This window comes from Desarmillaria tabescens (genome assembly GCF_030435595.1).
Source record: "Desarmillaria tabescens strain CCBAS 213 chromosome Unknown EV420scaffold_83, whole genome shotgun sequence".
NCBI classification, from domain to species: Eukaryota; Fungi; Basidiomycota; class Agaricomycetes; order Agaricales; family Physalacriaceae; genus Desarmillaria; species Desarmillaria tabescens.
The window spans coordinates 46,652-69,004 of record NW_026848382.1 but is presented as its reverse complement, the minus strand read 5'-3'; the positions used below and the strand labels follow the sequence as shown (position 1 = coordinate 69,004).

The following is a 22,353-nucleotide window of genomic DNA, read 5'->3' as shown; positions in this document are numbered from 1 at the left end:
CATAAATTCATTCTGATTTGAAGATAAGGGTCGTTCCAGCCATGGAGTAGTGGAGCAGGTAAGCACTCAGACAACTATGCTAATTTAATTCCACAGTAACCTCGAGAATATTATTTCTTGTAGATGCTATGACTCACTGGCCGGTGTACAACAATGAAAATCATGGGTATTTATTGGATCTGAGCGTGGCAGCCTGCCTCCCCTGATATGTATTTGACTCTTAGAATCAGCACTTAGCATGAAATCAGTATGATCACAGCTTCGGCCAGAGATATATTTCAAGGAGACCTTACATCTGATGAATCCCAAGTAAAGGTTGGGCGACCCAGTTTATTCCTTATGGGACTCCAAAAGCACAGCAACCAAGTGCCAATACGACTTAGCTCGGAACTATTGTCATCAAGAGAGCCCGGTCTTACACAATCAATCATAGCCATTGGGTATAAACCTCAAGTCCTTTAAAAGTGGACTCCAAGATCCACAGTGAAGCAGAGCATCTGCGACCTACTTACCTGATCTTCATGTAATGATCCCCCTCATGGATATTGTGGCGCGCTGCGCAGGTAGGGCTTTCTTCAGAAAAGAACCACAGTTCAGCTTCGTACAAACAATGACACTAGTGTTTCCCAAAAAGGCTTCAGAGAACCCAGAATAGGATGGTTCTTGAATAGGAACAATGGGTCTGAGCAGTATAAAGGAGGACAGAAGTGGACTAACAGCCACACCAATTTGCACCGTGAACCAGAAGACCCAAAACATTCCTAGCGAATAAATATCTTTGCTCTTTTAATCGTTGTCGCTTGTACCACGGCTGTGGGTGTTCATTTCACATCCTGGATTCAAAGAGACTGACCTTCGCGACAGACATGTGGCGCCGTGATAACTCCCATCAAGTGCCCCATCAATGTATGCTCAATCCCACCCCGCCGAATGTCTAGCTCGAATGAGGAACTGTTCATCAGCTCTTCCACAGAGAAGAAGCATGCGTCTTGAGGAGCTCTAACACACACGCATGGATTATGGCGTTTATTAGACAGGAAGGGGTTGACCGTTATAGCCATAATGTTGTGAATGGAGAAGTGTTAATTCGGGAAGTCGTCGTGTCGCGAGGTGTAAGATGTTATACATCGATAAATATATAATACAAGAGCTAACGTGTATAATCAAGTCCGCTTTTGGCACTACATTTCCCCATTTCATGCATGCCACGATGCCGACACTATATTATCTGTCGTACACAATAAACCTTCCTGCCTTCCTGGTGAATACGTTTCATCTCTTGGAAGCCTATGCCCGATTCCCCTCGTGATCCATACCAGTTTTATACGAATACCGTAGGTACACCACCTGTATTACGGAATAGCAACGTGAGGAATGATAACAAATAAACCGTCTATGCCCTTCCAGCAGCAGAACCGTTCAGAGAGATGGCACGTGGAATTTTCGAGCGTTTAAACATCCGTGATGGTGATTATTGAAGGGAATCTGAACGAATGATACACCTCAGATGATATCGAACCTCGAGTTGGGGTACCGGTCCTTTAATTACGCCCTCCCATACTTCTTCCTTCTATCGTAAACTGGGCCATTTTGGTGTGTGGTGATTTGTATAGCCACCGGTGCTCATCCGTATTAACAGCACAGCCTGAGCTTTTCTCCTAACTTCGGTTAGCTACTGCGCCGTCAGGGAGAAGAAGAAACAGCAATCCAAAGAATTTTAAACGGGAGGACGAAATGTAGGGAAATAGTACTAGGGAAAGTCCAAAGGTTTCGGCCCGCTAAAATAGAACTGCACTGTCAGCATGGTAAAAATATCGGAAACACAATTACGAGACAAACATTTCTCCATCCATGATTCTGCTAATGCCCAGTGACACATGTTGCCTAATGCATGATGAGTGCGACTAGTGTTCAGCCACATCCTGCTTGCCGCCAAGAAACATGATCCATATCTCCAGTAAGGAGTACTGCGTGCTGCGAGCCGACTGTAATACAAGGAACAGAACGACAGACGAATGATGGGGACAGCAAGTAGAACCATAAACTTACCTAGCTGTTTTAACAAGATAGGCTCCTCAGATACGCGCTACCGGAGAGAAAGAGTGTGAAATGGAGGTAGTACGAATGGCCATTGAAGTCGCTGATGAAAAGTTGACTGACGGCTGAAAGCTCCGACGACCCATGGAACAAGGCGGTCGCGCCTCACCCCTAAACACATCAATGCGTGGCGGTCTTCTGCAGACAGTAGACTGAACGCAGTCAAAAATCTTTGAGTTAAAAGGTACCAGCAGGAGAATTTTAGAGGTCGATGACTGGGTAGGCCACGAGACAATACGGCTGAAATCGGTGGGCTGCTTGGGGTGTTTGGACAGGAACGTGTTTACCGAGAGGGAGTAAGACTTTCGGGGATGGCAGAAGTATAGAGTATGCATGCACGGATATTGAGGAGATATGATGGTGCGGCACATTATGAGTAACATTTTGAAGTTGAAGAATATACCGTTCATCCCTCCTAGTCGATACCCGGATACAATGGCTTTGTCCTCAACAGAGAGTAATACATTCACCGCTAATGAAAGCGTAAATCATCGTTGCCTAAAAGGAGTGATGAATCAGATACCTTCTGACAATTCTATTGCCGGAAAGTCCTTGATACATGTTTCACCGATTCCGATTAGGACACTTCACCGTCACTGAAATCGTCGTGGTAAATGATCGCGATCCGCCATCAGGGTCGATACGCCTCTCTTCTCCCTACAATGTGACTTTTCAGTTTCTGCAAATTGCACGATGGTATCCAAAGGAGCGTGAACGCCTCCTTGATACTATATCAAGTAGGTACTCGGATCACGTTGCCAAGAAAGATTCTCAGTTCAATATATCACATTCGTTGGAACAGACATAGCCTTCAGTACGCTCCAAATCCATTAGAGGTAGAAAAGACCATACTTCGTAATTGTACAAAGGAAAACACGATTGAAATTATAGTACGGTGTTCGACCTTGACAATACATCAAATGCTCTACCACTTCTCATGAGCAGGACGCACTGAACTCTCACATCAGCAAATAATTAGAAGCGAAGATGAAAGTGACTGACGATCCAATTCCCAGGTCCAAGTCGAACGAGGTTGCTTGATGAGATGCAGGTATGACTAGGGAAGATGGCTCATCATTAGCCATCCGTAATGATAGCAAAAATACAAACGTACCTCTGCAATTCCGTCCGGCGACAACCTAACGTCTTCGTTCTTCTCCCACGTTTGGTCATTACGACGCTGCCGAGCCAGATTCGTCAAGATGCCGCCATCGATAATTGCCTACAACGCCCAGTCAGTCTCTAGATCAAAGCCGGTAAGAGAAAGGCACTTACATGCGATACATGGATGTTCTGTTTTCAAAATTCCTTCGCCAGGCTCTGCGACAACGCCCTCAATGCATGTTTTCCAGCCGAGAATGCGCTGGTCGTGACATTCCCTCTCACGCTTGCCGTGGCCCCCGTGAAGATCAATGACCCTCTCTTCCCCTTCTCATCAACTTAATTGGCCTGGAACGCCTGAATAATGTGCTTCGAGAATGCGAAAGCGCCCTCGATATTGGTTTGCGTCACAGCTTGGACGTCCTCGGGTGTGATATCGAGGAATGGCTTCCAGACGCCGTGTCCTGCATTGTAGAGTGCGACATGGATGGCTTGGCCTTGGTAATGGGAGTGGATTTGGGAAAAGGCAGCGTTGATATCTGTGGTACTGTACGAGGTGATGGGGAACGAAGCGGCGGTCCCGCCGGCATTGCTGATCTCGTCAGAAGGCTTTGAGAGAGTCAGCGCCACGGGCTATGAGGGCGATGGCGTAGCCTTCCTTGGCAAAGAGACGACTGGTAAAGTTCAGATGATCGTAGTGGAAAGCAGGAGTAGAGAAAGCGTATGCTGCTGCCGCGCCTGTACCGGACCCCGAACCAAGACCTAAACCATGCCAACGCATCGGTAATGTTGACTATTAGGACTGAGTACTTGAGTACTGAAAGGGCGATTCACCTGCGATAACAGCCACGGGTGTGCTTGACATGTTGTGGAAGAAAGATGAGGATGATTCGAAGGACGAATGGCTATTTATTTGTGAGCAAGATGGCGGAATTATCAGGTGAGAAGAGCATTACCAATCGATCTCTAATGCTCAGTCATGTTGTCAGATAGTGACCGAGACTGACGCCATGCCAAGAGGGAGGATGTTAAAGCTGCGAATGAGAGGGTGTAGATCGAAGATTTGAAAATCGGAAATGTTGTCCTTGTTTGACGCAACGGCCCGGATGGGAAATGCCGACTTGCCGAGCCGTCCATCTCAACTTCCCTACACCGTCACCAAACTGCAGAGGTGGCATGCACCAACCGCGTGTTTATGAGTGTACACTCTATGTACCATTCCTGAACCAACCTTGAAAGTTCTGAACGTTCAAAAATTTTGAAGCTCATTTGTGCGTTCCCTCGGAATCCGAGTCTTTCTTTTTGACGTCGCCAGGCCCTTGAGGCTGGAGTTTATAATCTGGCTAGTTCGCCCGGACTCTGGTTTCTAATAGTCGTGCTTTCAGTGAAACCATCCAACCATGAAAAGAAATTCTCCATTATCTACCTAATGTTCCATCAATAACTGTGGGTCTTGCATCCACAATGACGGGGTATCTCCTTTCATCGATCCTCTTCCTTTTTTGGGTGTTATGATAGTAATATCGGTGTATTTATCTTCATATGTATGGGATAAAGAAGGTAGCTATGCTTATTTCCGTTTAATACAGTTGATTAAATATGATCTCTAGGATCATAATCACAGCGAACAGCTTATACAGCTTCAACCCTTCTCCCCGGGGTAATGAGTATCACATCGTCCTTCTCCACAGATGTGACACTACCTTCAGTATCTGCCCTCGACAGGCTCACTGAAGGCTGTGAATACAGACTATTACATGGCGAACGCTGACCTGGGCTTCTAGACGCGACACGAAGAAGTATGAGAGTAGGTGCGATGCCCTATCCCAAATCATGAGTAAGTCTTCTCTTCTTAACGAAAAAATTCCTAGCTCACGGTAACCGAGGCAAGAACAACCTGTGGGTAATTGCTATATGGACTATTCGTCGCGATGAACGGAATGTATACTGCCAGTGCCACGACATATAATGCAGCAGATTCTACCATTATCTCCATGACTTTATGGTACGGATTCGGCGCGAAACGTAGAGACTTCCCGGTTCTGTTCGCTCGGATCAGCCGGAATACAATCAGAGCCGTACAGATAATCGTCGTTGAGAGTGTCGTACTATAATACGCCACTCCCCAGTTGATAGAGTCACTCCCCCAGGGAGTCACAGGCTTTCCTTGTTGATCGGTCAACGGCGTTAGCTCCTGGACAAGGAAGAAAATGTCGAATACTGCACTTCGTGAGGAACTAGAGTTCATCCAAGCTAAAATGTAGTCACTTACTTGTTCCGCATAGCGTGCATATGGAAGGAAGGACGATGATTCTCCAGTTCCTCTGCCAAATAATCCAGCACCTCCAAATCTAATGCGAATGAATATCACTACAGCACTCATAGTCTGATGAGAGACATACAATGACACAATCCGCGGTCAATATATTGATGCTCCCGACCACACTACTGATAGTCGGGACCCACAACAGACCGCCGGCAACAAGCGAATCTGTGAGGGCGAAGAACCTCGTTTCCTCGGTCTCTCCATTAACGATAAATGCCCGCCTGGCATAGAACCACCTCACAGAGATGTGCATCACAGCCATGATATACATGACTATTGAGATCCCAGTAAGGACCTTTGTCTGAGCTCTATGGGGGGTGTTACTCGACACTAAAGCGCAGAAATATCAGCCTGGATGCTATAAGAAAAGGTTAACGAAGTACCTATTCGCCACAGTACTACGGAGAGCAAAACTGTGTACATCCCTACATCACGGTAAGTACTAGGCAGGCCGCGAGGTTGAATACAGATCTTACCGTGAAGTAGAGACTCGATGATAACCGCATTGAACCAGGAATCGGACACCTGCCTCGCAAGTACTTGGATAGGCACAAAGTCGGGGTCGATCTGAGACATGGTGGGATGGTTACCTGTAACTTGCTTTCGGGGAGAAGAAATTATCTGTCAAGCCAGGCAGAGCATCTAGTTTTTATGAATTTGCACGACACCGCCTACATTGGTATAAAACTACCATCATTTCTATACAACTAATGTTAATCTGAGTAATCAAATACAGCGATCCTTGAGTCACTGAGGGGAGCAACTTATACTGTTGAAACGCGATTTAATGGATATGGATGGTATGACCTTTTTAGTAGGGTGACGACATGGCGATACTCAAAGAGAGGATTCATTATCGATCCTACCCTGACTTATCGTTGTAATAGGCATAGATGATCGTAGCATGTTATGATCAATGAGCGCCTAGTCCTATTGTCTGCACTGTCATATTTATCACTGATATCTCCTAGGCGACGCCGGCCCATCTCCCATGGACCCACCGATACCTATTGTATTCATGCTACTGTCATTGGACATGAGACCACCATTGTGACTTCAACTAAAATAATAGCCGCCTGAATCTTTCCTTCACTCCGGTTTCCATGGGAGTACAAAACCATCACCCCCAGGTGTCTATACAACTCAGCTCTTACTAGTTTATGTATAAGCATTGAAATGCTAGAAGCTTGGTACAATGGTAAGGCGACCATCATTTCTATTTGGCTTCCATGCAATTACACGATGTCTTGAAGTATAGGGATCATTGGATCGACGAAGATGAATATCCATGAATAGAGGGCTTTTTTTATCCTGATTTGGCGACTCATTGTAGTTGCATCGTAGCGATAGCTATTAATGACCTCAGTCATATCTTCGCCGATACCGCTTCAATCCTTCTATGTCTATTTCTCTATATGACTTTGACTCACGAAATAGAAAACCCATGACAGACATAGATTTGGATGACGTCCCATTTTAAGTAGCTGGACTCTATCCTACTCCAAGGACAGTTCGGAAAACAAGTCAAATGACTATAAGAGTCAAAACATGATTGTGCTGAGCGCCTATACAACCCAGTCACAGCCTAGGTGCCGTATCTTATTGGTGTTTAGGCAAATATGCACCGGATTCCAACAGTAAAAGGTTCACAGACAGTGAAAGACGTCAATGGATATCATATCTGGTTGCAGTATTTAAATAGGGTCCAGACTCCTAAATGGACCCAAATTCAGAACAATTCTCGCCTAGAAACCCAAAGCATTCCTTCAGAATGAACATTTTTACTGTTTTCATTTTTGTCACTGGCTGCATGGTTGTGAGTATTTATCTCGTCTTTCCGAGTCGAAAAGACACTGAAGATTGTTTCGCTAGACATGTGGCACTGGAATGCCTATACCAGAACCCTGTCCCAGAGAAAAATGCTACATCATACCACTTGGGTGGTAGCGTGAAGAAGGTGTTAACGAACCCATCTCCAGGGAACACACGTGAATAGATATCATACACTCGTTATCGGTCAGGATGTCTATAGATCGTGAATTAGTCGATATTGTAGATTGAAGGCTTTGATTTAGGTGTCTATGAGAATTTTTTTATCCCTCGTTGACGTTATCGCGTCTTGAGGTATACGTTATGCATGCAAGCAATAGTGACATATGACAAGTACCTGATACCAGAGCTCATAAGTCAAGATCTCTTTTCCGCGGTTTATGCATCTGACGCCTATACTTTCCCATCTCCGTCCCATAAGTTAAACATCCTTGTGTCTCTGAAATTTCACTTCCAAGTCGATCTGTATCCGATTGCCCTCGTAATACATGACAACATCTCGAGCCTTTATTACTGTGTAACAACACGGGAAATAATACTAACTAGATCATCAATGCTCTTCCAATCCCAGAGCCGCGCAGAAGGATACGAATCTTCAGTATTGGCAGGTATGGTATGGATTGCGTTAAAATCTCCATATCCGAATAAAATATGCGGATCAGATGAAAATGAGACTGGAATGGTGACCGGTTTTCCTCAACAAGAAATATTAAAGATCTAATTACCCCGTCCCGTACTTCCTCCTTCTATCGTCGTGACCATCATCCGGGTACGCCAGCGTTGGAGACCCGCCTTCCGAATGGCGTTGTCTAGGTGCGTCCCTCGCGAGGCCTAAACCATCCGGGAGCATGATACCACGATGACTCGCTGGATTAGGCTCCCCATGACATTCTCCTCCTGCATGTCGAACACCTATCCTTCTACACCGAAAGCATCCCTGCCGACTCCGCAAAAAGTGCCTCTGTTCATTCGTAAGCGACGGAAGGCTCGGATATGGATCAAACTTGGGTCGATCCGGTAATGAACGACTGTGAACTCTGAGTAGGAGCGTGGGGGATGAGGGTGGCGGTGGGAGTGAGGACAGGGACGATGATTTGGGCACGTTGTTGGTGCGAGGGATGGGCGAGGGAGGAAGAGGAGGACTGGTCGTCGCGCGTTTTGGTGATAAATCTGGGTCACGTTTGTGCAGACGTGGATCAGTTGGCGTGGCGGGTACTGCCGTGGTAGTCGTTATGTCGCTCTCTGAATCGCGATCAGCATCATCACCCGTTTCCTCGAGACACCTGATCAAAAGGATCCACTGCATGAGGTCATCCTCCATCGGAGCATCAGTGTCGCGTAGGTGTATGGAGGAGAGATGATTATTGAGGTGTGATTTGAAATGTTCGAGGAGCTCGTGATTGCTGAGATGATGGGCCGTATTCCGGAGGAAGGTGTTCTTAGAACGAAGTCGTGTTATCCTTACGATGACGGGTTCGTCTACTCCCTGATAGGTCGCCAAGATGGAATCCTTCATCTTCCGATCCCAGTCTCTCGGAAGAAACGCTGCCCGTAATTCAGACAGGAAGTTAGTAAGCGTCAACGAGCAAAGACGCGTCATATCGGCCATGAACCAGTCTCGTACAAGTGGATCCTTGAAACCGAGCGACAAACAAGCAACGTGCTTTGAAAGAAGAAGAGCTTCATTGCTCTGGATGTAGGTGCGCGCCATGAATTCATATTCTGTGAAGTCGCAAGGAGTGAACGGATCACAGCAAGGTTTGATGATAGGGATATGGGAATTGCTATACTCGAAGCGCGAAGTCATCCCAGTCGAGGAGGTCATGGTACTGTAATGGTCGAGTAGCTGCCCCAAAATCAGTTGTTCGATGCGCTGCTCGAAGGCTCTCGAAAATACATTTTTGAAATAAGAGATGGACCCGAGTTAACAAAGCACCACGACATGGTACGCGGTGGATCCCGAAGATGAGATGGATTGAACGATAAGGTACCAAAGGATGAGACGAGAATGATATGAATGGTCACGTTGAAGAAACGCAGAAAAAGGCTAGAGAAAGGTCCGCCTAGTAAGGCGCAGCAGGAAATCGGACGTTTAGGCCTGGTATGACCGCGCTTCCCAAAACAGACGACAAAGGAAGAACCTATGGTTCGTGATGGCAGCAATGACGAGATCATGAATTCTTGATGGGACTTTGGTCCGAACATCAAATTCATTCAAGCGCGAAATATGATCTGTGGCGTAGGATGACTGAATAAAAAGAAAGCTAGGCCATTTTGGTACGTGGTGATTCGTCCAACAACCGGTGCTCGTCCGCATTCATGGTACAGTCACAGATTTGCTCCCAGCTTGGATGAAGCTACTGCGCGGTGCGGGCGAAGAAGAAGCGGCAATCAAAGATATTCCAGATGTCGAACTGTAGGGGATAGCACACTTGGAGAATCTGAAGGATTCCTCTCGCTAACATAGAACTGCCTTATCAGCATGGTAAAAATATTGGGAACGCGATAATGGGACGAACGCTCTCCCTCCATGATTCTGCTAAGGGCCAGTAACACGTGTTGCCTGATGCATGATGAGTGCGACTAGCGCTCAGCCACATCCTGCTGGCTGCCAATAAATTTGATCCATATCTCCAGTAAGGAGAACTATCGTACGAGCGAAGAAAACGTGCTGCGAACCAACTGTAATGATCAGGACAGTTGAATGATGGACACAGCAAGTAGCACCGGAAGCTTACCTAGCTTTTTTCACAAGATACGTTCCCTAAATACGTGATACGGGAGCGAAAAGAGACTGTCAATTGGCGGTAGGTACGAATGACCATCGAAGTTGCTGGTCAGAAGTTGACTTACGGCCGAAAGTTCCGACTCCGGTCCACGGAACAATCCGGTCACACCTTACCCTTAAACACGACAACGCGTGGCGGTTCTGCCTTCTTCTGGAGACTGAATGCGGTCTAAAACGATTGAGTTAAAAGTTAACGTTAAATGGCAATGTAATTCTCAGCTGTAGGCTTCTACAAGTTTTCTGAAGTGCTTCAGATCGCCAGTCGAATCCCTTTCCTTCACCTCGCTAGACCTCGACGCTGTGGTCCAGACTCCAGAATTCATAATAGTATTGAGGGAGGACAGTATTCCAATGACTTTATCTGAGATCCAAGGGCTCATATGTACCACGTAAGTGTCTGTTGCATTGATGTCTCTTGAACTTTACATTTTCATGATAGGCACGACACTCGAATCCGGTTCCGATGCATGGGCCGCGTTGATCTCTTATTGAAACAATGCATCCCCATCTGGCATTGCTTACACAGAGAAAGACCATATATGATAGAAGGCGTGTCACGAATGTTCATTATTCATTACTCTCAGTATTCATGAATCGTTAAGTACCCTCATTGGTTTTGTCCAAATTAAGGACTCATGCATCGCGTTTGAACACCCAACCTACAACCCTCTGAAGCAAATTCCTCTCCTTCTTTGCCTTATCCTTATTCCGCATCGGCGACTTTGAAAGTTGATGCTTCGTCGCCACACCGTTCTCGATCACGAAGAACAACGTTAAGGATTAGGGTATTTCGAGCTAATACATGAAGTAATGAATACTCGAGTAAAACCCAAGTTGCGAGTGAGAATGTCCGAAAGCCGAGTTCCAACCACCAAGAGGGATCTGTAAGGGTGCTAACAAGCACTAGGCGTAGTTAACGGGCGTCAGCAAGCGCTAGGCGTAACTGACAGGATTTCCGAAAAGCGCTAGGCGTAGTCGGAAAGCAATTGATTGGCAAGCGCTTGGCGTAACCGATCAAGGTTGCTTAGTTCACACAGTTAAGTGGACGTTCGAAGAGGAGTAAAATTAGCTTACCGGGTTTCTACAAAATAATGAGAATCGATCGAACTTTTTTTCGGCTGCCCAATATAGTAATTCATAGGTACCGGCTTTCTTTCAACAGCGACTCAACACCAAGAGCAACAGTAATGAAAGAATAAATGGTTTAGAATTGATTCCCGAAGCAGTACACAATGTTTTGGTGTCATCAAGTCATGCAATGGAGCCTGCAGTGATGAAGAAAATACCGCTGATTTGGGATTTGACAGACCAGATTAGCGGATTCATGAGGATCACAAACCAAAGGCCCGGGTGGTGATATCAGAGCCTTTGATGGGTAATTCGGAGGAATATAGCCCAGTTGTACGTCAGGAAGGTATAATTCGCAGTGCTTATGCATTTGGTGGAATCCAAAATGGGGAATTACTATATTGGGCAGCCGAAAAAAAGTTCGATCGATTCTCATTATTTTGTAGAAACCCGGTAAGATTCTAATACAAGGGCAAGTACAATATTTATATACCACTAGTAAGGGATTGAGTCATTATGATTCTAGTATTAGCAAGAAAATACTAGTAAGCCGAGGTCAAGGCCGAGAAGACCGAGAGTAGGCATGTGTTGACTCATGTACAGACCGGAAAAGACATGAAATCCATGACAAACACGGTTGACTTCATCTTCGAGCTCGAGGGTACAGGCTCCACAGGCGCAGGCTCTGCGGGATCAATCGATATTCCTGCTGCCTGAAGCTCAGCTTTCAAGCCATCGCTGATCCTTGGAGGAGGGATCCTTTGTGTTATTCTTCGCAGTGGACGAGCGAGTTTGGTTTCTTGTATGGGAAGGGATGACTCTTCTTCTGCGCCTGATAGTACGTCTCCCTCCTCCAGAGATTTTGCCGGCGATCGATGAACTGATTTTTGCGGCCGAGGTGGTACGGGTTTCGTAGCTTCTGGTAGTAGATTATGCGACGATCATCGGGTGGGAAGCAATAAAAGAGACATCGGAGTGGAATTGGTTTCGCAGATGGGGATGCTGAAGGGAGTTTGTGGCTGTATTTGCGGAATTTCAGGTCGCGGTTCTTTACTCTGGAATCCGTACTTAATATCAAGTCTGAGAATGGCAACGGTAATCTCACCCTTATAAGTGACCGAAGGAGTAATTCTCCCTGGTTCAAGTAACCCTCTACTAGGCGAAGAGAGCTCATCGCTCGGCGAAGTCCGGTTACAGCATTATTTTGGTGGCCTAGGAGAAGGAGGAAGGTAAGGAATTCGTTCTGGGTCGCAGTGGTGTCATCCATCGCTGAAGATATTGAGTTCGTGGGTTCATTTTGGATGGAATATGTACCGAAAAGAACAATACGGATCTGGGTTAAGGATTCTATTGTTCATTTTCCCTTTTTTTTTTCGGGTATAGGTTGTCGCCTTGACGACGCTGGTCTTCGTGAACAACTGTTTTAGGATCTATCAAGGCCACAGTGTTTCCGGTTAGTGATGATAAAATAACAATATCCAAGATAGGCGCACGAAGGTCATCGAGCAAATTAACCCTCGCCGGAGAGACTTAGTACGTGTTCTCATTTTCAATTTTCTACTCATCGCATTCGCTCTGATAAGTGTTGTGCTGTCGCAGAGATTGATGTCTTCCCAAAACACCTGAGGCAATCTTCAGAGAACCTGACAGGCAGAACGTCAGTGGAAAACATTGGGCCATATTAAAAAAATGATGCGTAGCTTTGGATCACACCTGTTTTACTTGGTTGCGAAATATGGAGAAGACTGTCTATAAGTATCTGGCGTAAAGGGCGGGATAGACGTTCACATTCAGGACAGAAGGTCGGCAATCATCCGGCAAATCATTCGCAGTTCATCCGGGCCGGTAAGTTGTAACCCCGAAAAAAGGGATCATTTACTGCTTACTCGCGGATTTACCAGTGCGTGCTCTGGTTCGCTCTCGCTGTGAATATTTGGCGCCCGTCTCTGCATGGTTCTGATATCGGTTAGTGAATTTGTCCTGTTGCAGCACGACTGAGCAATAAGGATCTTAGTGCCTTTTTCATGCGATTTTTCTCGTGAACGGACATAGTCGATATCTGGAGCACTCAATGATCTTTACCCTCTTCATCACTGTAAAAACATTTATAGCTACCTATCGACGTATCGGATATGTTAACAATATTCGTTGAACTGCCTGCTTTTTCGAGTGCAGGTGCACCAGCGATCGGCAGGAGATACCTCTTTGTCGCCTGTGTCCGGTGTGCTCAGGCTTCCAGGCTTTTAAATTTCAGGCTCCGATGAAATACCAGTTACCGTTGATGGACCCATGTGTTGACTGACTTGCTTCATCGTTCAAGCAACTTAGGGTGGTTTACCATGGCTGTGCACAATTCTACGGATGCGACATGTTATATCATCTGCACTGTGATAGACAGAGCAGATGATGCATATGGAGCACATCCGCTCCGGAGCACATACATCTCCCAGGACCCTCCATAGCCCACAGCACTCTAGCAAGACTTATTGTGTCCATGCATCCATCGCCTGCCTTCCCATTATGCTCTTGTCCAATGCTCCTGACGCCTCTTTCCTCACCTGATCTGGTAAACAGGTTTGTGGTATGAAGGAGCAAGTACAGTGTTGTTGAGAGTAGCACGTGGTCAGTTGAAGGATGCAGATAAATGATATTAGTCCTCGACGCTCTTCAACACTGATAGTCAAACTCCGAACACATATGGAAGACACTCGGGTGCAGTCTACCATAACCTCTATGCCACTACACACAGACCACAGATCCAACTCCGCTATGATTTGAAATCCAGTGCTAACGTCAGCTTTACAGGTTTCATTGGTAATGACACCTGTATTCGTGTATCCATCTTAGTAACATAGTCGTTACATATAGCACGCTAGTAGTAAGAATGTATGATGGCAGAGTTTTGGGTGGATGGGTTGGATGTGAACGGGGATTTATAGAGGAGTCTACTGATCCTTCCTCAAACGTGTCTATCTTGGTAACTCCCGCTAGCGATGTCTGCATTCTTCGGCGAATATGAGCAGAGTATTCTCTCTTCGAGGCGCCTGATCATCCCCCGTTCAACCAACAAATCCGGGGCGGAGTAGCACCAAGACTCGCAGACAATCCCCTGGGAATCGATGGCAGGCCACCGATTGGAATTCAGAGCACAATCACTAGGGTCTTGTTCAAGTTTGGGAGAGAACAGGCAGGAAGCGGGAGGTCTGCAGTTCAGAGAGAAGCTGCAGCACAGAAAAAAATAAAGGCGCCACCACAATGAATGGCTAGCGAGACCTGAAATCTGAGAACTCGATCATCCCTGACTGACAAATTCGTGATTAACTTGTGATGTTTCGGTCCGGGAAGATATCACCGAGCTTTGCCGTACGCTGCCTCATGTACTGCATCAGAGTGCACACCGACGAAAAAGAGGTAAAAAGAGCAAGATGACATTTGATGAGTCTACTCTCCACTGAACGATCGCACAGAACGCTGCTCCTTATCGATGAGAAGCCTATTGATCATGACGATGAGGCTACTGATTCGCCTGCTTTGCCTAGGCCTCGGGTGCGGCAGAGATGAATCTGGGGAGGATGACGTTACGACGGGGCAGGGTGGTGGGCTGGTGGGAGAGAAAGGATTTTCAGTAAATGAGATGGAGAAGGGAGATGCACACGTACTGGAACTTTAGTTATGTAAGTCTTTTGTCCCGGATATACGCATCTATCGGGTAAGGTGATGATTGCCCTTGCTATAGACGATGCTCTGAAGCTCGGTGAGGAGCTTAGGAGAAGTAATAGCTATGGTGAGTCGTCCTTGCTTATCCATGATGCTGATTAGCTCCCGTACGAGCCAGAAGATACCGTTCAGCTGAATAGCATGGAATTCCCCGGTAGGTATAGAGAAGAGTTTCGTCTTGGTACCCGCCATCTATACAAAAACACAAGACTCGTGTTGGTAGAAGAGAAATCGCTGAATAACCCTGCCGACGTTCGAACTTGGTCGAAAAGGTCTACGGTAGTTTGCATGATGTTCTTGATAGTCTTCGAATGAGGGCGTCCTTAAGGTCCGGGTGGTCGACAATGATTCTAAATTAGAAGGTGGTGACGTTGAGTTGCGTGGTTGTGCACCCAGTGAAGACCAGGATGCGGATGCTCGGTTCAGCGAAGGAGGATGAAGGCTTAGTCGCAGTTGTGACCGGCACTGGTAACGCGATATTTTATCTCCACGACATAGAATGAGGTTGAGGAATTATTACTGAAAGAACAATCAGCTAAATATGCGCATGTAAGTTCAAAACATACTTCGTAAAATGCCGCTGTGGAATATTGCTATAACATCGAATTTTCAGCGACCCGTGGTTTTGAGATCGTTGTCTTGATCTTCAATGATGTCAGCAACAAATACAACGGCTTGATTCCAAACCACGTACCCCTCCCTAGCTTGCGACACCTGAGCGAAATGCATTCTCTCCGCGACTCGCCTCCACATTGTACCCGTTTTCGATGTCGTCTGTCCACGGCTCTTGTGATAAATAGGTTGTAGCGAGCGAAGTGTTTCATGCTGCAGCACATAAGATGTCCTTGAAAGCGGCGGATGTTGGGTTGAACGGCGCGGAGGGTAACATGCTGCACAAATGATAAAAGTACTCGACGCCCATAGTCAGAGTGCAGACTATACATACTTCCTCCCGTGAGTGTATTCCGCTCATCCCCCGTCAATCGGAGGGCATACGATCCCTCTCAGGACGCGTCTGCCATGGTGTTCCCCTACGCTCGACCACCGTCCGCTTTTCAGTCTGGTGCAAATTTGCAAGGTTGAGATAATCATTTAAACGAAATACTTGTCATTGGTACAGTGAGTCAGGAGAGATAGGAGGGTGGATGTTCCCAGGAAGATGATCTACGCGACAAGACATGAGCCAACAGGAAGTGAACCAAAAATAGACTGTGTACCCCGTAACCCAGAGGAACGCGTATGTACGTCACAGGTATCAGCTCGGATTGAAAAGGTCATGAAATGAGAGTGCACCCCCATGCTAAAATTTAAAGTCGCAGTGGAAACAAGGTATGCAACAAGCGAAAGAAAGGAAAAAGGCAGGTATGGAGATGATGATGTCGATCAAGAGGCCGAGATCCCGAATTGGACTTGCCAAACATGCCGTTTTCGGTATACTCCGCCCCGTAGATTTGGGTCCTCGGAATAGCACTCGATGCTTGGCTTGAAGGTAGCCTTCAACCTGACGCACTTTTCACATTTAGAAGTGTTGGGATTTGGCAATCCGGCATCATGCTGAGTCTGCTTATTAAGGAAGAAGTCTGAGGAAAAGCGTGGAAAGTTCTAGTAAAAGTACATTTAGTATAAAAGTAGGTACTTTAGCGTAGATCCTCATGCGTTTGCAGAGCTCAGCCAAGCGCAATACTATTGGCTTGCTACTGCACATGTGACACTGGGAACGAACCGATACCCCGATTTCCAACAAGAAGAATTCAGAAAATGCAGGGGCACAGAAATCGAAACCAGAGCCAGGCAAGAAACATCGCGAGAAGTAACCCGAGTCCGGCACGAACCCTGCCGTTCCGAACCGGCAAATGAAATTGGTCATCGACCCCTAAGTGATGATGTCAGCTGGTCGATTCCTTCCTTTTCCTCCCGCCCATGAGCTTTTCCAGTCCTCCTCGCAAACGCGTCAAGCTCGAGTCGCCATCACCGCCACCAGAAATCCAAGACGAAGATGAAGATAACTGCAGCATATGCCTGCAGCCCTTCGTAGACCGGACCGTCATCCCTACTTGCTCGCATGAGTTTTGCTTTGATTGTCTCGTCGTTTGGACCGGTGAGCTGACTTTTCATCTATGGTGGGTGTGTGTGCTGATGCTGTGTCTTTTAGAGCAATCGAGGAAGTGCCCGTTATGTGCTCAGACGACCGGGGAATACCTCATCCATCGGATCCGATCGCGGTACGACTATCAGAAGCACTATTTGGCGCCTCTGTCAACGCCTGGACTGTTGCCATTGCGCGCTGCACCCCAACGAGAACCCGATGTGCGTAGACGAAGGCGCAGAAGGGAGCGGGGAAGACGAGAGCAGGACGAGGCGGATAAGCTGGAGCGGTCGATAGAGAAACGGCGGTGGATTTACGAGCATGGGCTTTATGCCAAGGTGCGTTCAATGTCGTTATGCTTTTTCCGTCTGACTCTTTCGTAGCATGTCGCCTCGAATGGGTATACAAAGTACCGGCCGTACCCCACTCCAGCGCAGTTCGCTGCAAGCCAGGAGATGGTGAGCAAGACGATAATGTTTCTTCGGCGTGAACTGAGAGTGTGGGATGACCTTGATGTCGAGGTACGTGTCTTATCTTGGATATGTGTCATGTGGAAGGCTAATCGGGAGCATAGTTCTTCATGACGTTCACGATATCGCTCATGAAATCTATCGATATACGCTCCGAGTCAGCCGTGAAGCTCTTGGCGGAATTTTTGGACATCGATACGGGTGGAAGGGTTATGGCAGAACACTTCGCACATGGTGAGTAGCCGCCGCTCCCTGCTGAACATTCTTTACTGAAGCGAGCAGAGGTCTACGCATATGTGAGGTCGCCGTTCAAGGACCTGTTCGTGTATGACTCCGTCGTCCAGGTGCGTAATAACAATCCAGTCCATATATTTCTCTCTGTACTTACGACTGCTTGACTAGTATGATATGCCTTCCCATGTGAGCTCACCGCCAAGACCAAGACCAAGACGATGGCGAGACTCAGACGAGCACTCCCGCCGGAGGTCCAGGTCCAGATCTAGGTCACCAACCCCCTGCAACCACGGCGATGCACCGACATCACCTCGAGATGGCAGATGGCGCGAAGATGATATCTCTCCTGTCCGTTCGATATCCTGGTCACCGTCAGGTCGACATTATCCTAGTGCGAGCAGAGCTTCACCTCACTCTCTGGATCCTCCCGCAGCCCGAGCGACTATATTCGAGGAAGCGGACGCACCTGCCTCGATTACCGATCTCATCGAACCGTCCAGAATTCCAGGTGTGAAGGGGAAATCAAGAGCTACGGACGAACCGCTTCGTGCTACCGCGAGTAATGTTGGACTTCAATCTGATGTGAAGGGCAAGTCTAGGGAAGATACGCCTCGTCTCTCGCTGGCACCCTCTAATGTCACCGAAATCATACAGCCGCAGTCCAAGAAACCCCCCCGCACCGCTATGGATTCTTTACGCGCTCATTTGGGTACGACTTTGGCGTCGACGACTTTGCTCTCCCGGTTATCGTCGGGAGGTGAGAGTAGGAAGAGAGAGGATAGCTCTTCTGATCCAACCTTCTCTCATCCAAAATCAGACCGGGGTCGTGAAATACAGTCATCAGTGGAAAAGAAGGAAGACTTGCTCACGCAGGGTCGGGCCCGTTTATTGGGGAAGCTCCTGGAAGAGAGGAGGCGCGCGTCTCACCCTGAAGTAGCTGCTGATGATGTTGAGCGGAGGTTGAGGTTGGTGAGGGTGCGACTTGCGGCTGAGAAACGGGCGAGGGAATGACTGTCTTCCTACCTCGTATAAACCGTCATGCAAGGATCTGATTGCCGAGTTACCCCCGTCGTGCACGATAGAGAATTCACAGTCCAGCGAGTTGATTCTAGAGTCGTAAAGCTCAGAACCTAGATAACGTGTGCGCCTTCGGGGCGGGCGACAAGGATATTTTTGTTATCTTTAAAACACGATGCTATGCGAAATCATGTCTACCACTGAGGGGGTACGAGTGATGTCGTTAGGGATAAATTGCGCGTTTTTCGTAATGTTAATCGTGGATGTAGATTCGTCACGTTGACGCACAGAAGTGATTTGCTACATGTGCTTGCGTAGCCTTTCTTGTCCAGCGCGTCCCTTTGGCTGGCTAAGTCGGTTATGTTAGCGCAGTCGCCAATCACACAGAGTCGAGCACGGTAAAGCTAAAGAGGCACCGCGTGTGATGATCTTTCTGTTCTTTTTGTATTCCACTACGAAGCCTCCCGACGTGAAGGAAGCGGCATCCTGCAGTGTTTAAAGGCAGACTTTCAACCCGTACCCTCTGAACGTGGATGGTGTGATGTCGTCAGGAATAGGAAGAGGCATATGGAGAAGAAGGGACGTTAATGTTGGAGGAGAGAGGGCATGCGTGGGCGAGGGGGCAGGGTGGTGATAGTAGATGGGAAACACTGAGGGAGAAGTAAAGGGGGACGGAATGACAGTATGATGCATCTCTTCCGGGCGTATCGTGTTTGAAAGTAGCAGATGGTGGCGATGTCGCTCTATTTTTTTTTTTTTTCTTTTCATCCGTCGCTTTGAGCGCATCCTAGAGAATGGATAGTGAGCTGTGCCTATAAGGTTCCTCATATTCGGGATGTGCGTTAGGCTGATATGAAGTCTAGTCTGCGTTTGTTGCCTACCAAGACCATCCTTCGAGGCAGGACTACGTCATTGTTACCATCCCCTCCCTTTGCTGTTTCCCACCTGCCCCTGCCGCCTGCTCGAAGGAAGGGTCTACTGCCTTTTCAATGCTTTCCTCGCCGATTTACACGACGGGTCCTTCTTTCATCATGCAGCACAAGCACCTACCCCTATCAACTGTGGCTTCCGGAACCGATTTCGAATTTCGGTGTATGTCTCTATATCCATAGGCACATATGCCTCTTCATTTCTCTTTCCATTACTCGGATAGCCATTTTATAACTCCTTTCATCGTCCTCGGTCGGAGCGACCATTTGGGACGAGACATACATCGCAAGAATGAGACAACGACCGTCGCAGATTTTCTGGGACCGAAGCGACTAGTTGACTATCACCCTCTTTGTGCTAGATCTCGTCTTTTGACACTATTTCTTTATTCCTTGTTCCTATGCCTCGTCGACCTGGCTTCCGTCTTTGCTGTCGTACTTTGACGCTATCTCTTCCTTTTTGCTTGTTGAAGGCAACTGAGCCTGTTCACTGTACACAAAGATAGATGTGCTACGTTTGTTACATCCTTCGCGCCCCTTTGGCTCGTTAACTCGGTTATGTCTGTTCATATTATGGCGCTGAAGCGTTTACGATTAAACGCAAGCGGTCAATATCCCGATCACCTTTTACCCTAGTACGAGCGGAACGTCCGAGTCTCCTTCCGTACCTCCTACAGTGCACCCTCCTCGACTACAAACCGTCCAGACCTCCAGACGTGAAAGGTAAAATCCAAAGCTACCGACCAACTTTGTAGTGCTACCCTGAGTGATGTTGGACTTGAATCCGACGTGAAAGGAAATGAGAGCAGAGACACCTCACCTTTCACCGGCACCGGCACCGGTCACGGTCCAAGAAGCCCCGTTTCATACTGTCTTGCGACTTTGGCGTCTTCGTCGTCATACAATCCGACTTTGATTAATCGGTTATCATTGCGCAACGAGGATAAGAAGAGGGAGGATAGCTCTCAGTCCCTCGAGTGATCCAACCTCAGGCCAGGATCTTAAAATGCACTGCAGTCGCTAACGAAAAGGTTTGCTCACGCAGGGTTAGGAGCGTTTGTTTGGGGAAGCTGCTTCTGGATAAGAAACGTTCGTCTCCCTCTGAAACAGGAGGAAGGCGTTGGTGTGGAGAAGCGGGCGAGGCAGCGGTTGTCTTCTGCCGTGTCGCGGAAATCATTTGTGGAAGCCGGATGCTGGATGGGAAAGATGCGAATTCTAGATACAATATACGCTGGAAAATGTTGCCTTCTGGGAGGTCCACGATAGTGTGCATACTTTGAGGTGCAACCTGGAGCAGGCAGAGGCGGTGGGTGGTGGTGATACCGCTCTTTTTCTTTTCGACACTTCTCTTTGAGAAGATAGAATGTCCGCTACTGCCGTAGTTGTCGGGGGATAAACCGTGCGCTATTCGTGCCAGGTGTAGATGCACCGTGTTGGTGATTATAGTATGATAACCTCGACTACAGTCTAAGGAATATAATAGCTATGCACAAATCGAAACCCACTATGTGAAATATCGTAGCCATAATGATCTATCTGACTGCCTGTCCAACGACGAGTCTAATAAATGTTCCAAATGCCTCTGTGTATTATCTCTGATATCTTCATCCAGAGTTAGATGGTGGTATCCAGCAGGTTTGGGTGGCGCACGGTTCAGGATTTGCTAGCGCATAGGAATATGTCTGTCAATGGTTTCAGTATCTTTTGAGTCTAATGCATGCATTGGGTACCCACAGCCATGGCACAGGTGATCGCGATGAGCAGGGTGGAAAGATTCATTCTCCAGGAATGCTTCGGGTTGTCTGGACCAGGTCTGCGAGCGCAAATGGACGTGGTCGTTTATGTGACCAATCCCTCCTTTATATTTCACAGATCCGGGATTCCCTTTGTGGCCTGGTTGGTCGGCGTTGGGTTGGCAAGTCATCGCATTTGAAGAAAATAATATTTTCGAAGTTACTACAGAACAAATTTAGATTTATTGGTAAAGTGCTTGTATATGCTCTCCGAGTCGGATCCATGACTGGCACTACTCATCTTCAAATCGGGATGTGTTTAGCACTTTCAAACGTGATGCATTTAGCATTTCAAGTCTATCATTTCAGGTTTGTATCATGGTGATTTGTCCGTTCGAGTGGATCAAATGTTTATCCCGTTGATAGTGAACACGTTCGGCGTTGGGAGCTGAGTTAGGAGGAAATAGACTTACATCGCCTTGGGCTCCCGTAGCCTACTAATAACTTGACTCTCCCGAACTGAATTCCTTTGATCACGTAGGGCACTTTTTGAATTCATCTTCGGCAGGAACTTATGGCAGCATTGATGTCATATTCAATGGAATCAACGAGACATAGATCCCCGAGATGCCCATGATGAAGTAAATTTACACAAGAAAACGACACAATCAAAGTACGACTAGTTTTCTTTGATCATTTCCAAGGAAAAGATCAAAGCCTGTGCATCTGGATATCGTTCTCTGGCAACTGAACGCTCTCATCAGTGAGTCCTGTATTTCTGTACTTAGGATAGCCAGTCTAATATTATTTTGCTTAGAAATGATGGCGGTCTTACCAATGCTTCAATGCTTTAAGAAAACTCTCATGTTTCGCTTGACTGCCAGATAGTTTCTCTTCCCTCGATATCCTGACAAGTAGCTTGACGCCATATCGCAGATCGACCCAGGCATTTCACCC

General features: G+C 47.2%; 5 protein-coding genes across 5 annotated transcripts; 1 reads left to right on the top strand and 4 right to left on the bottom strand.

Annotated features, from left to right (window-relative positions):
- Positions 1-3,211: 3,211 nt before the first annotated feature.
- EV420DRAFT_1583365 (NAD(P)-binding protein) lies at positions 3,212-4,063 on the bottom strand (the record flags this gene model as incomplete). Its single annotated transcript, XM_060474727.1, has 7 exons — positions 3,212-3,319; positions 3,373-3,390; positions 3,472-3,517; positions 3,554-3,807; positions 3,871-3,872; positions 3,943-3,960; positions 4,033-4,063. Coding segments are annotated over 7 exons (477 nt in total), but the record flags the coding sequence as incomplete, so codon positions are not given.
- Positions 4,064-4,830: 767 nt separating this feature from the next.
- Positions 4,831-6,100, bottom strand: EV420DRAFT_1486208 (uncharacterized protein; the record flags this gene model as incomplete). Its single annotated transcript, XM_060470361.1, has 6 exons — positions 4,831-4,928; positions 4,971-5,019; positions 5,075-5,418; positions 5,471-5,549; positions 5,601-5,854; positions 6,001-6,100. 6 exons carry the CDS (start codon positions 6,098-6,100, stop codon positions 4,831-4,833), a joined length of 924 nt encoding a protein of 307 aa, XP_060323325.1.
- A 1,757-nt stretch (positions 6,101-7,857) lies between these two features.
- EV420DRAFT_1169631 (uncharacterized protein) lies at positions 7,858-9,312 on the bottom strand. Its single transcript, XM_060466186.1, has one exon. The coding sequence runs from the start codon at positions 9,177-9,179 to the stop codon at positions 8,076-8,078; it is 1,104 nt and encodes a 367-aa protein (XP_060323324.1). The 5' UTR covers positions 9,180-9,312; the 3' UTR covers positions 7,858-8,075.
- Positions 9,313-10,693: 1,381 nt separating this feature from the next.
- EV420DRAFT_1583350 (uncharacterized protein) lies at positions 10,694-12,479 on the bottom strand (the record flags this gene model as incomplete). Its single annotated transcript, XM_060474726.1, has 3 exons — positions 10,694-10,895; positions 11,846-12,129; positions 12,279-12,479. Coding segments are annotated over 3 exons (605 nt in total), but the record flags the coding sequence as incomplete, so codon positions are not given.
- A 4,368-nt stretch (positions 12,480-16,847) lies between these two features.
- EV420DRAFT_1279466 (uncharacterized protein) lies at positions 16,848-17,881 on the top strand (the record flags this gene model as incomplete). The annotated part of the gene is made up of 5 exons (XM_060468145.1): positions 16,848-17,025; positions 17,080-17,351; positions 17,397-17,534; positions 17,588-17,717; positions 17,763-17,881. The coding sequence occupies 5 exons, from the start codon at positions 16,848-16,850 to the stop codon at positions 17,879-17,881; spliced, it is 837 nt and encodes a 278-aa protein (XP_060323322.1).
- Between the last annotated feature and the right edge of the window lie 4,472 nt (positions 17,882-22,353).

What these genes read in the sequence shown, in the direction of transcription:
- EV420DRAFT_1169631 (XM_060466186.1), bottom strand. Translation starts at nt 9,179, where the DNA reads ATGACCTCCTCGACTGGGATGACTTCGCGCTTCGAGTATAGCAATTCC.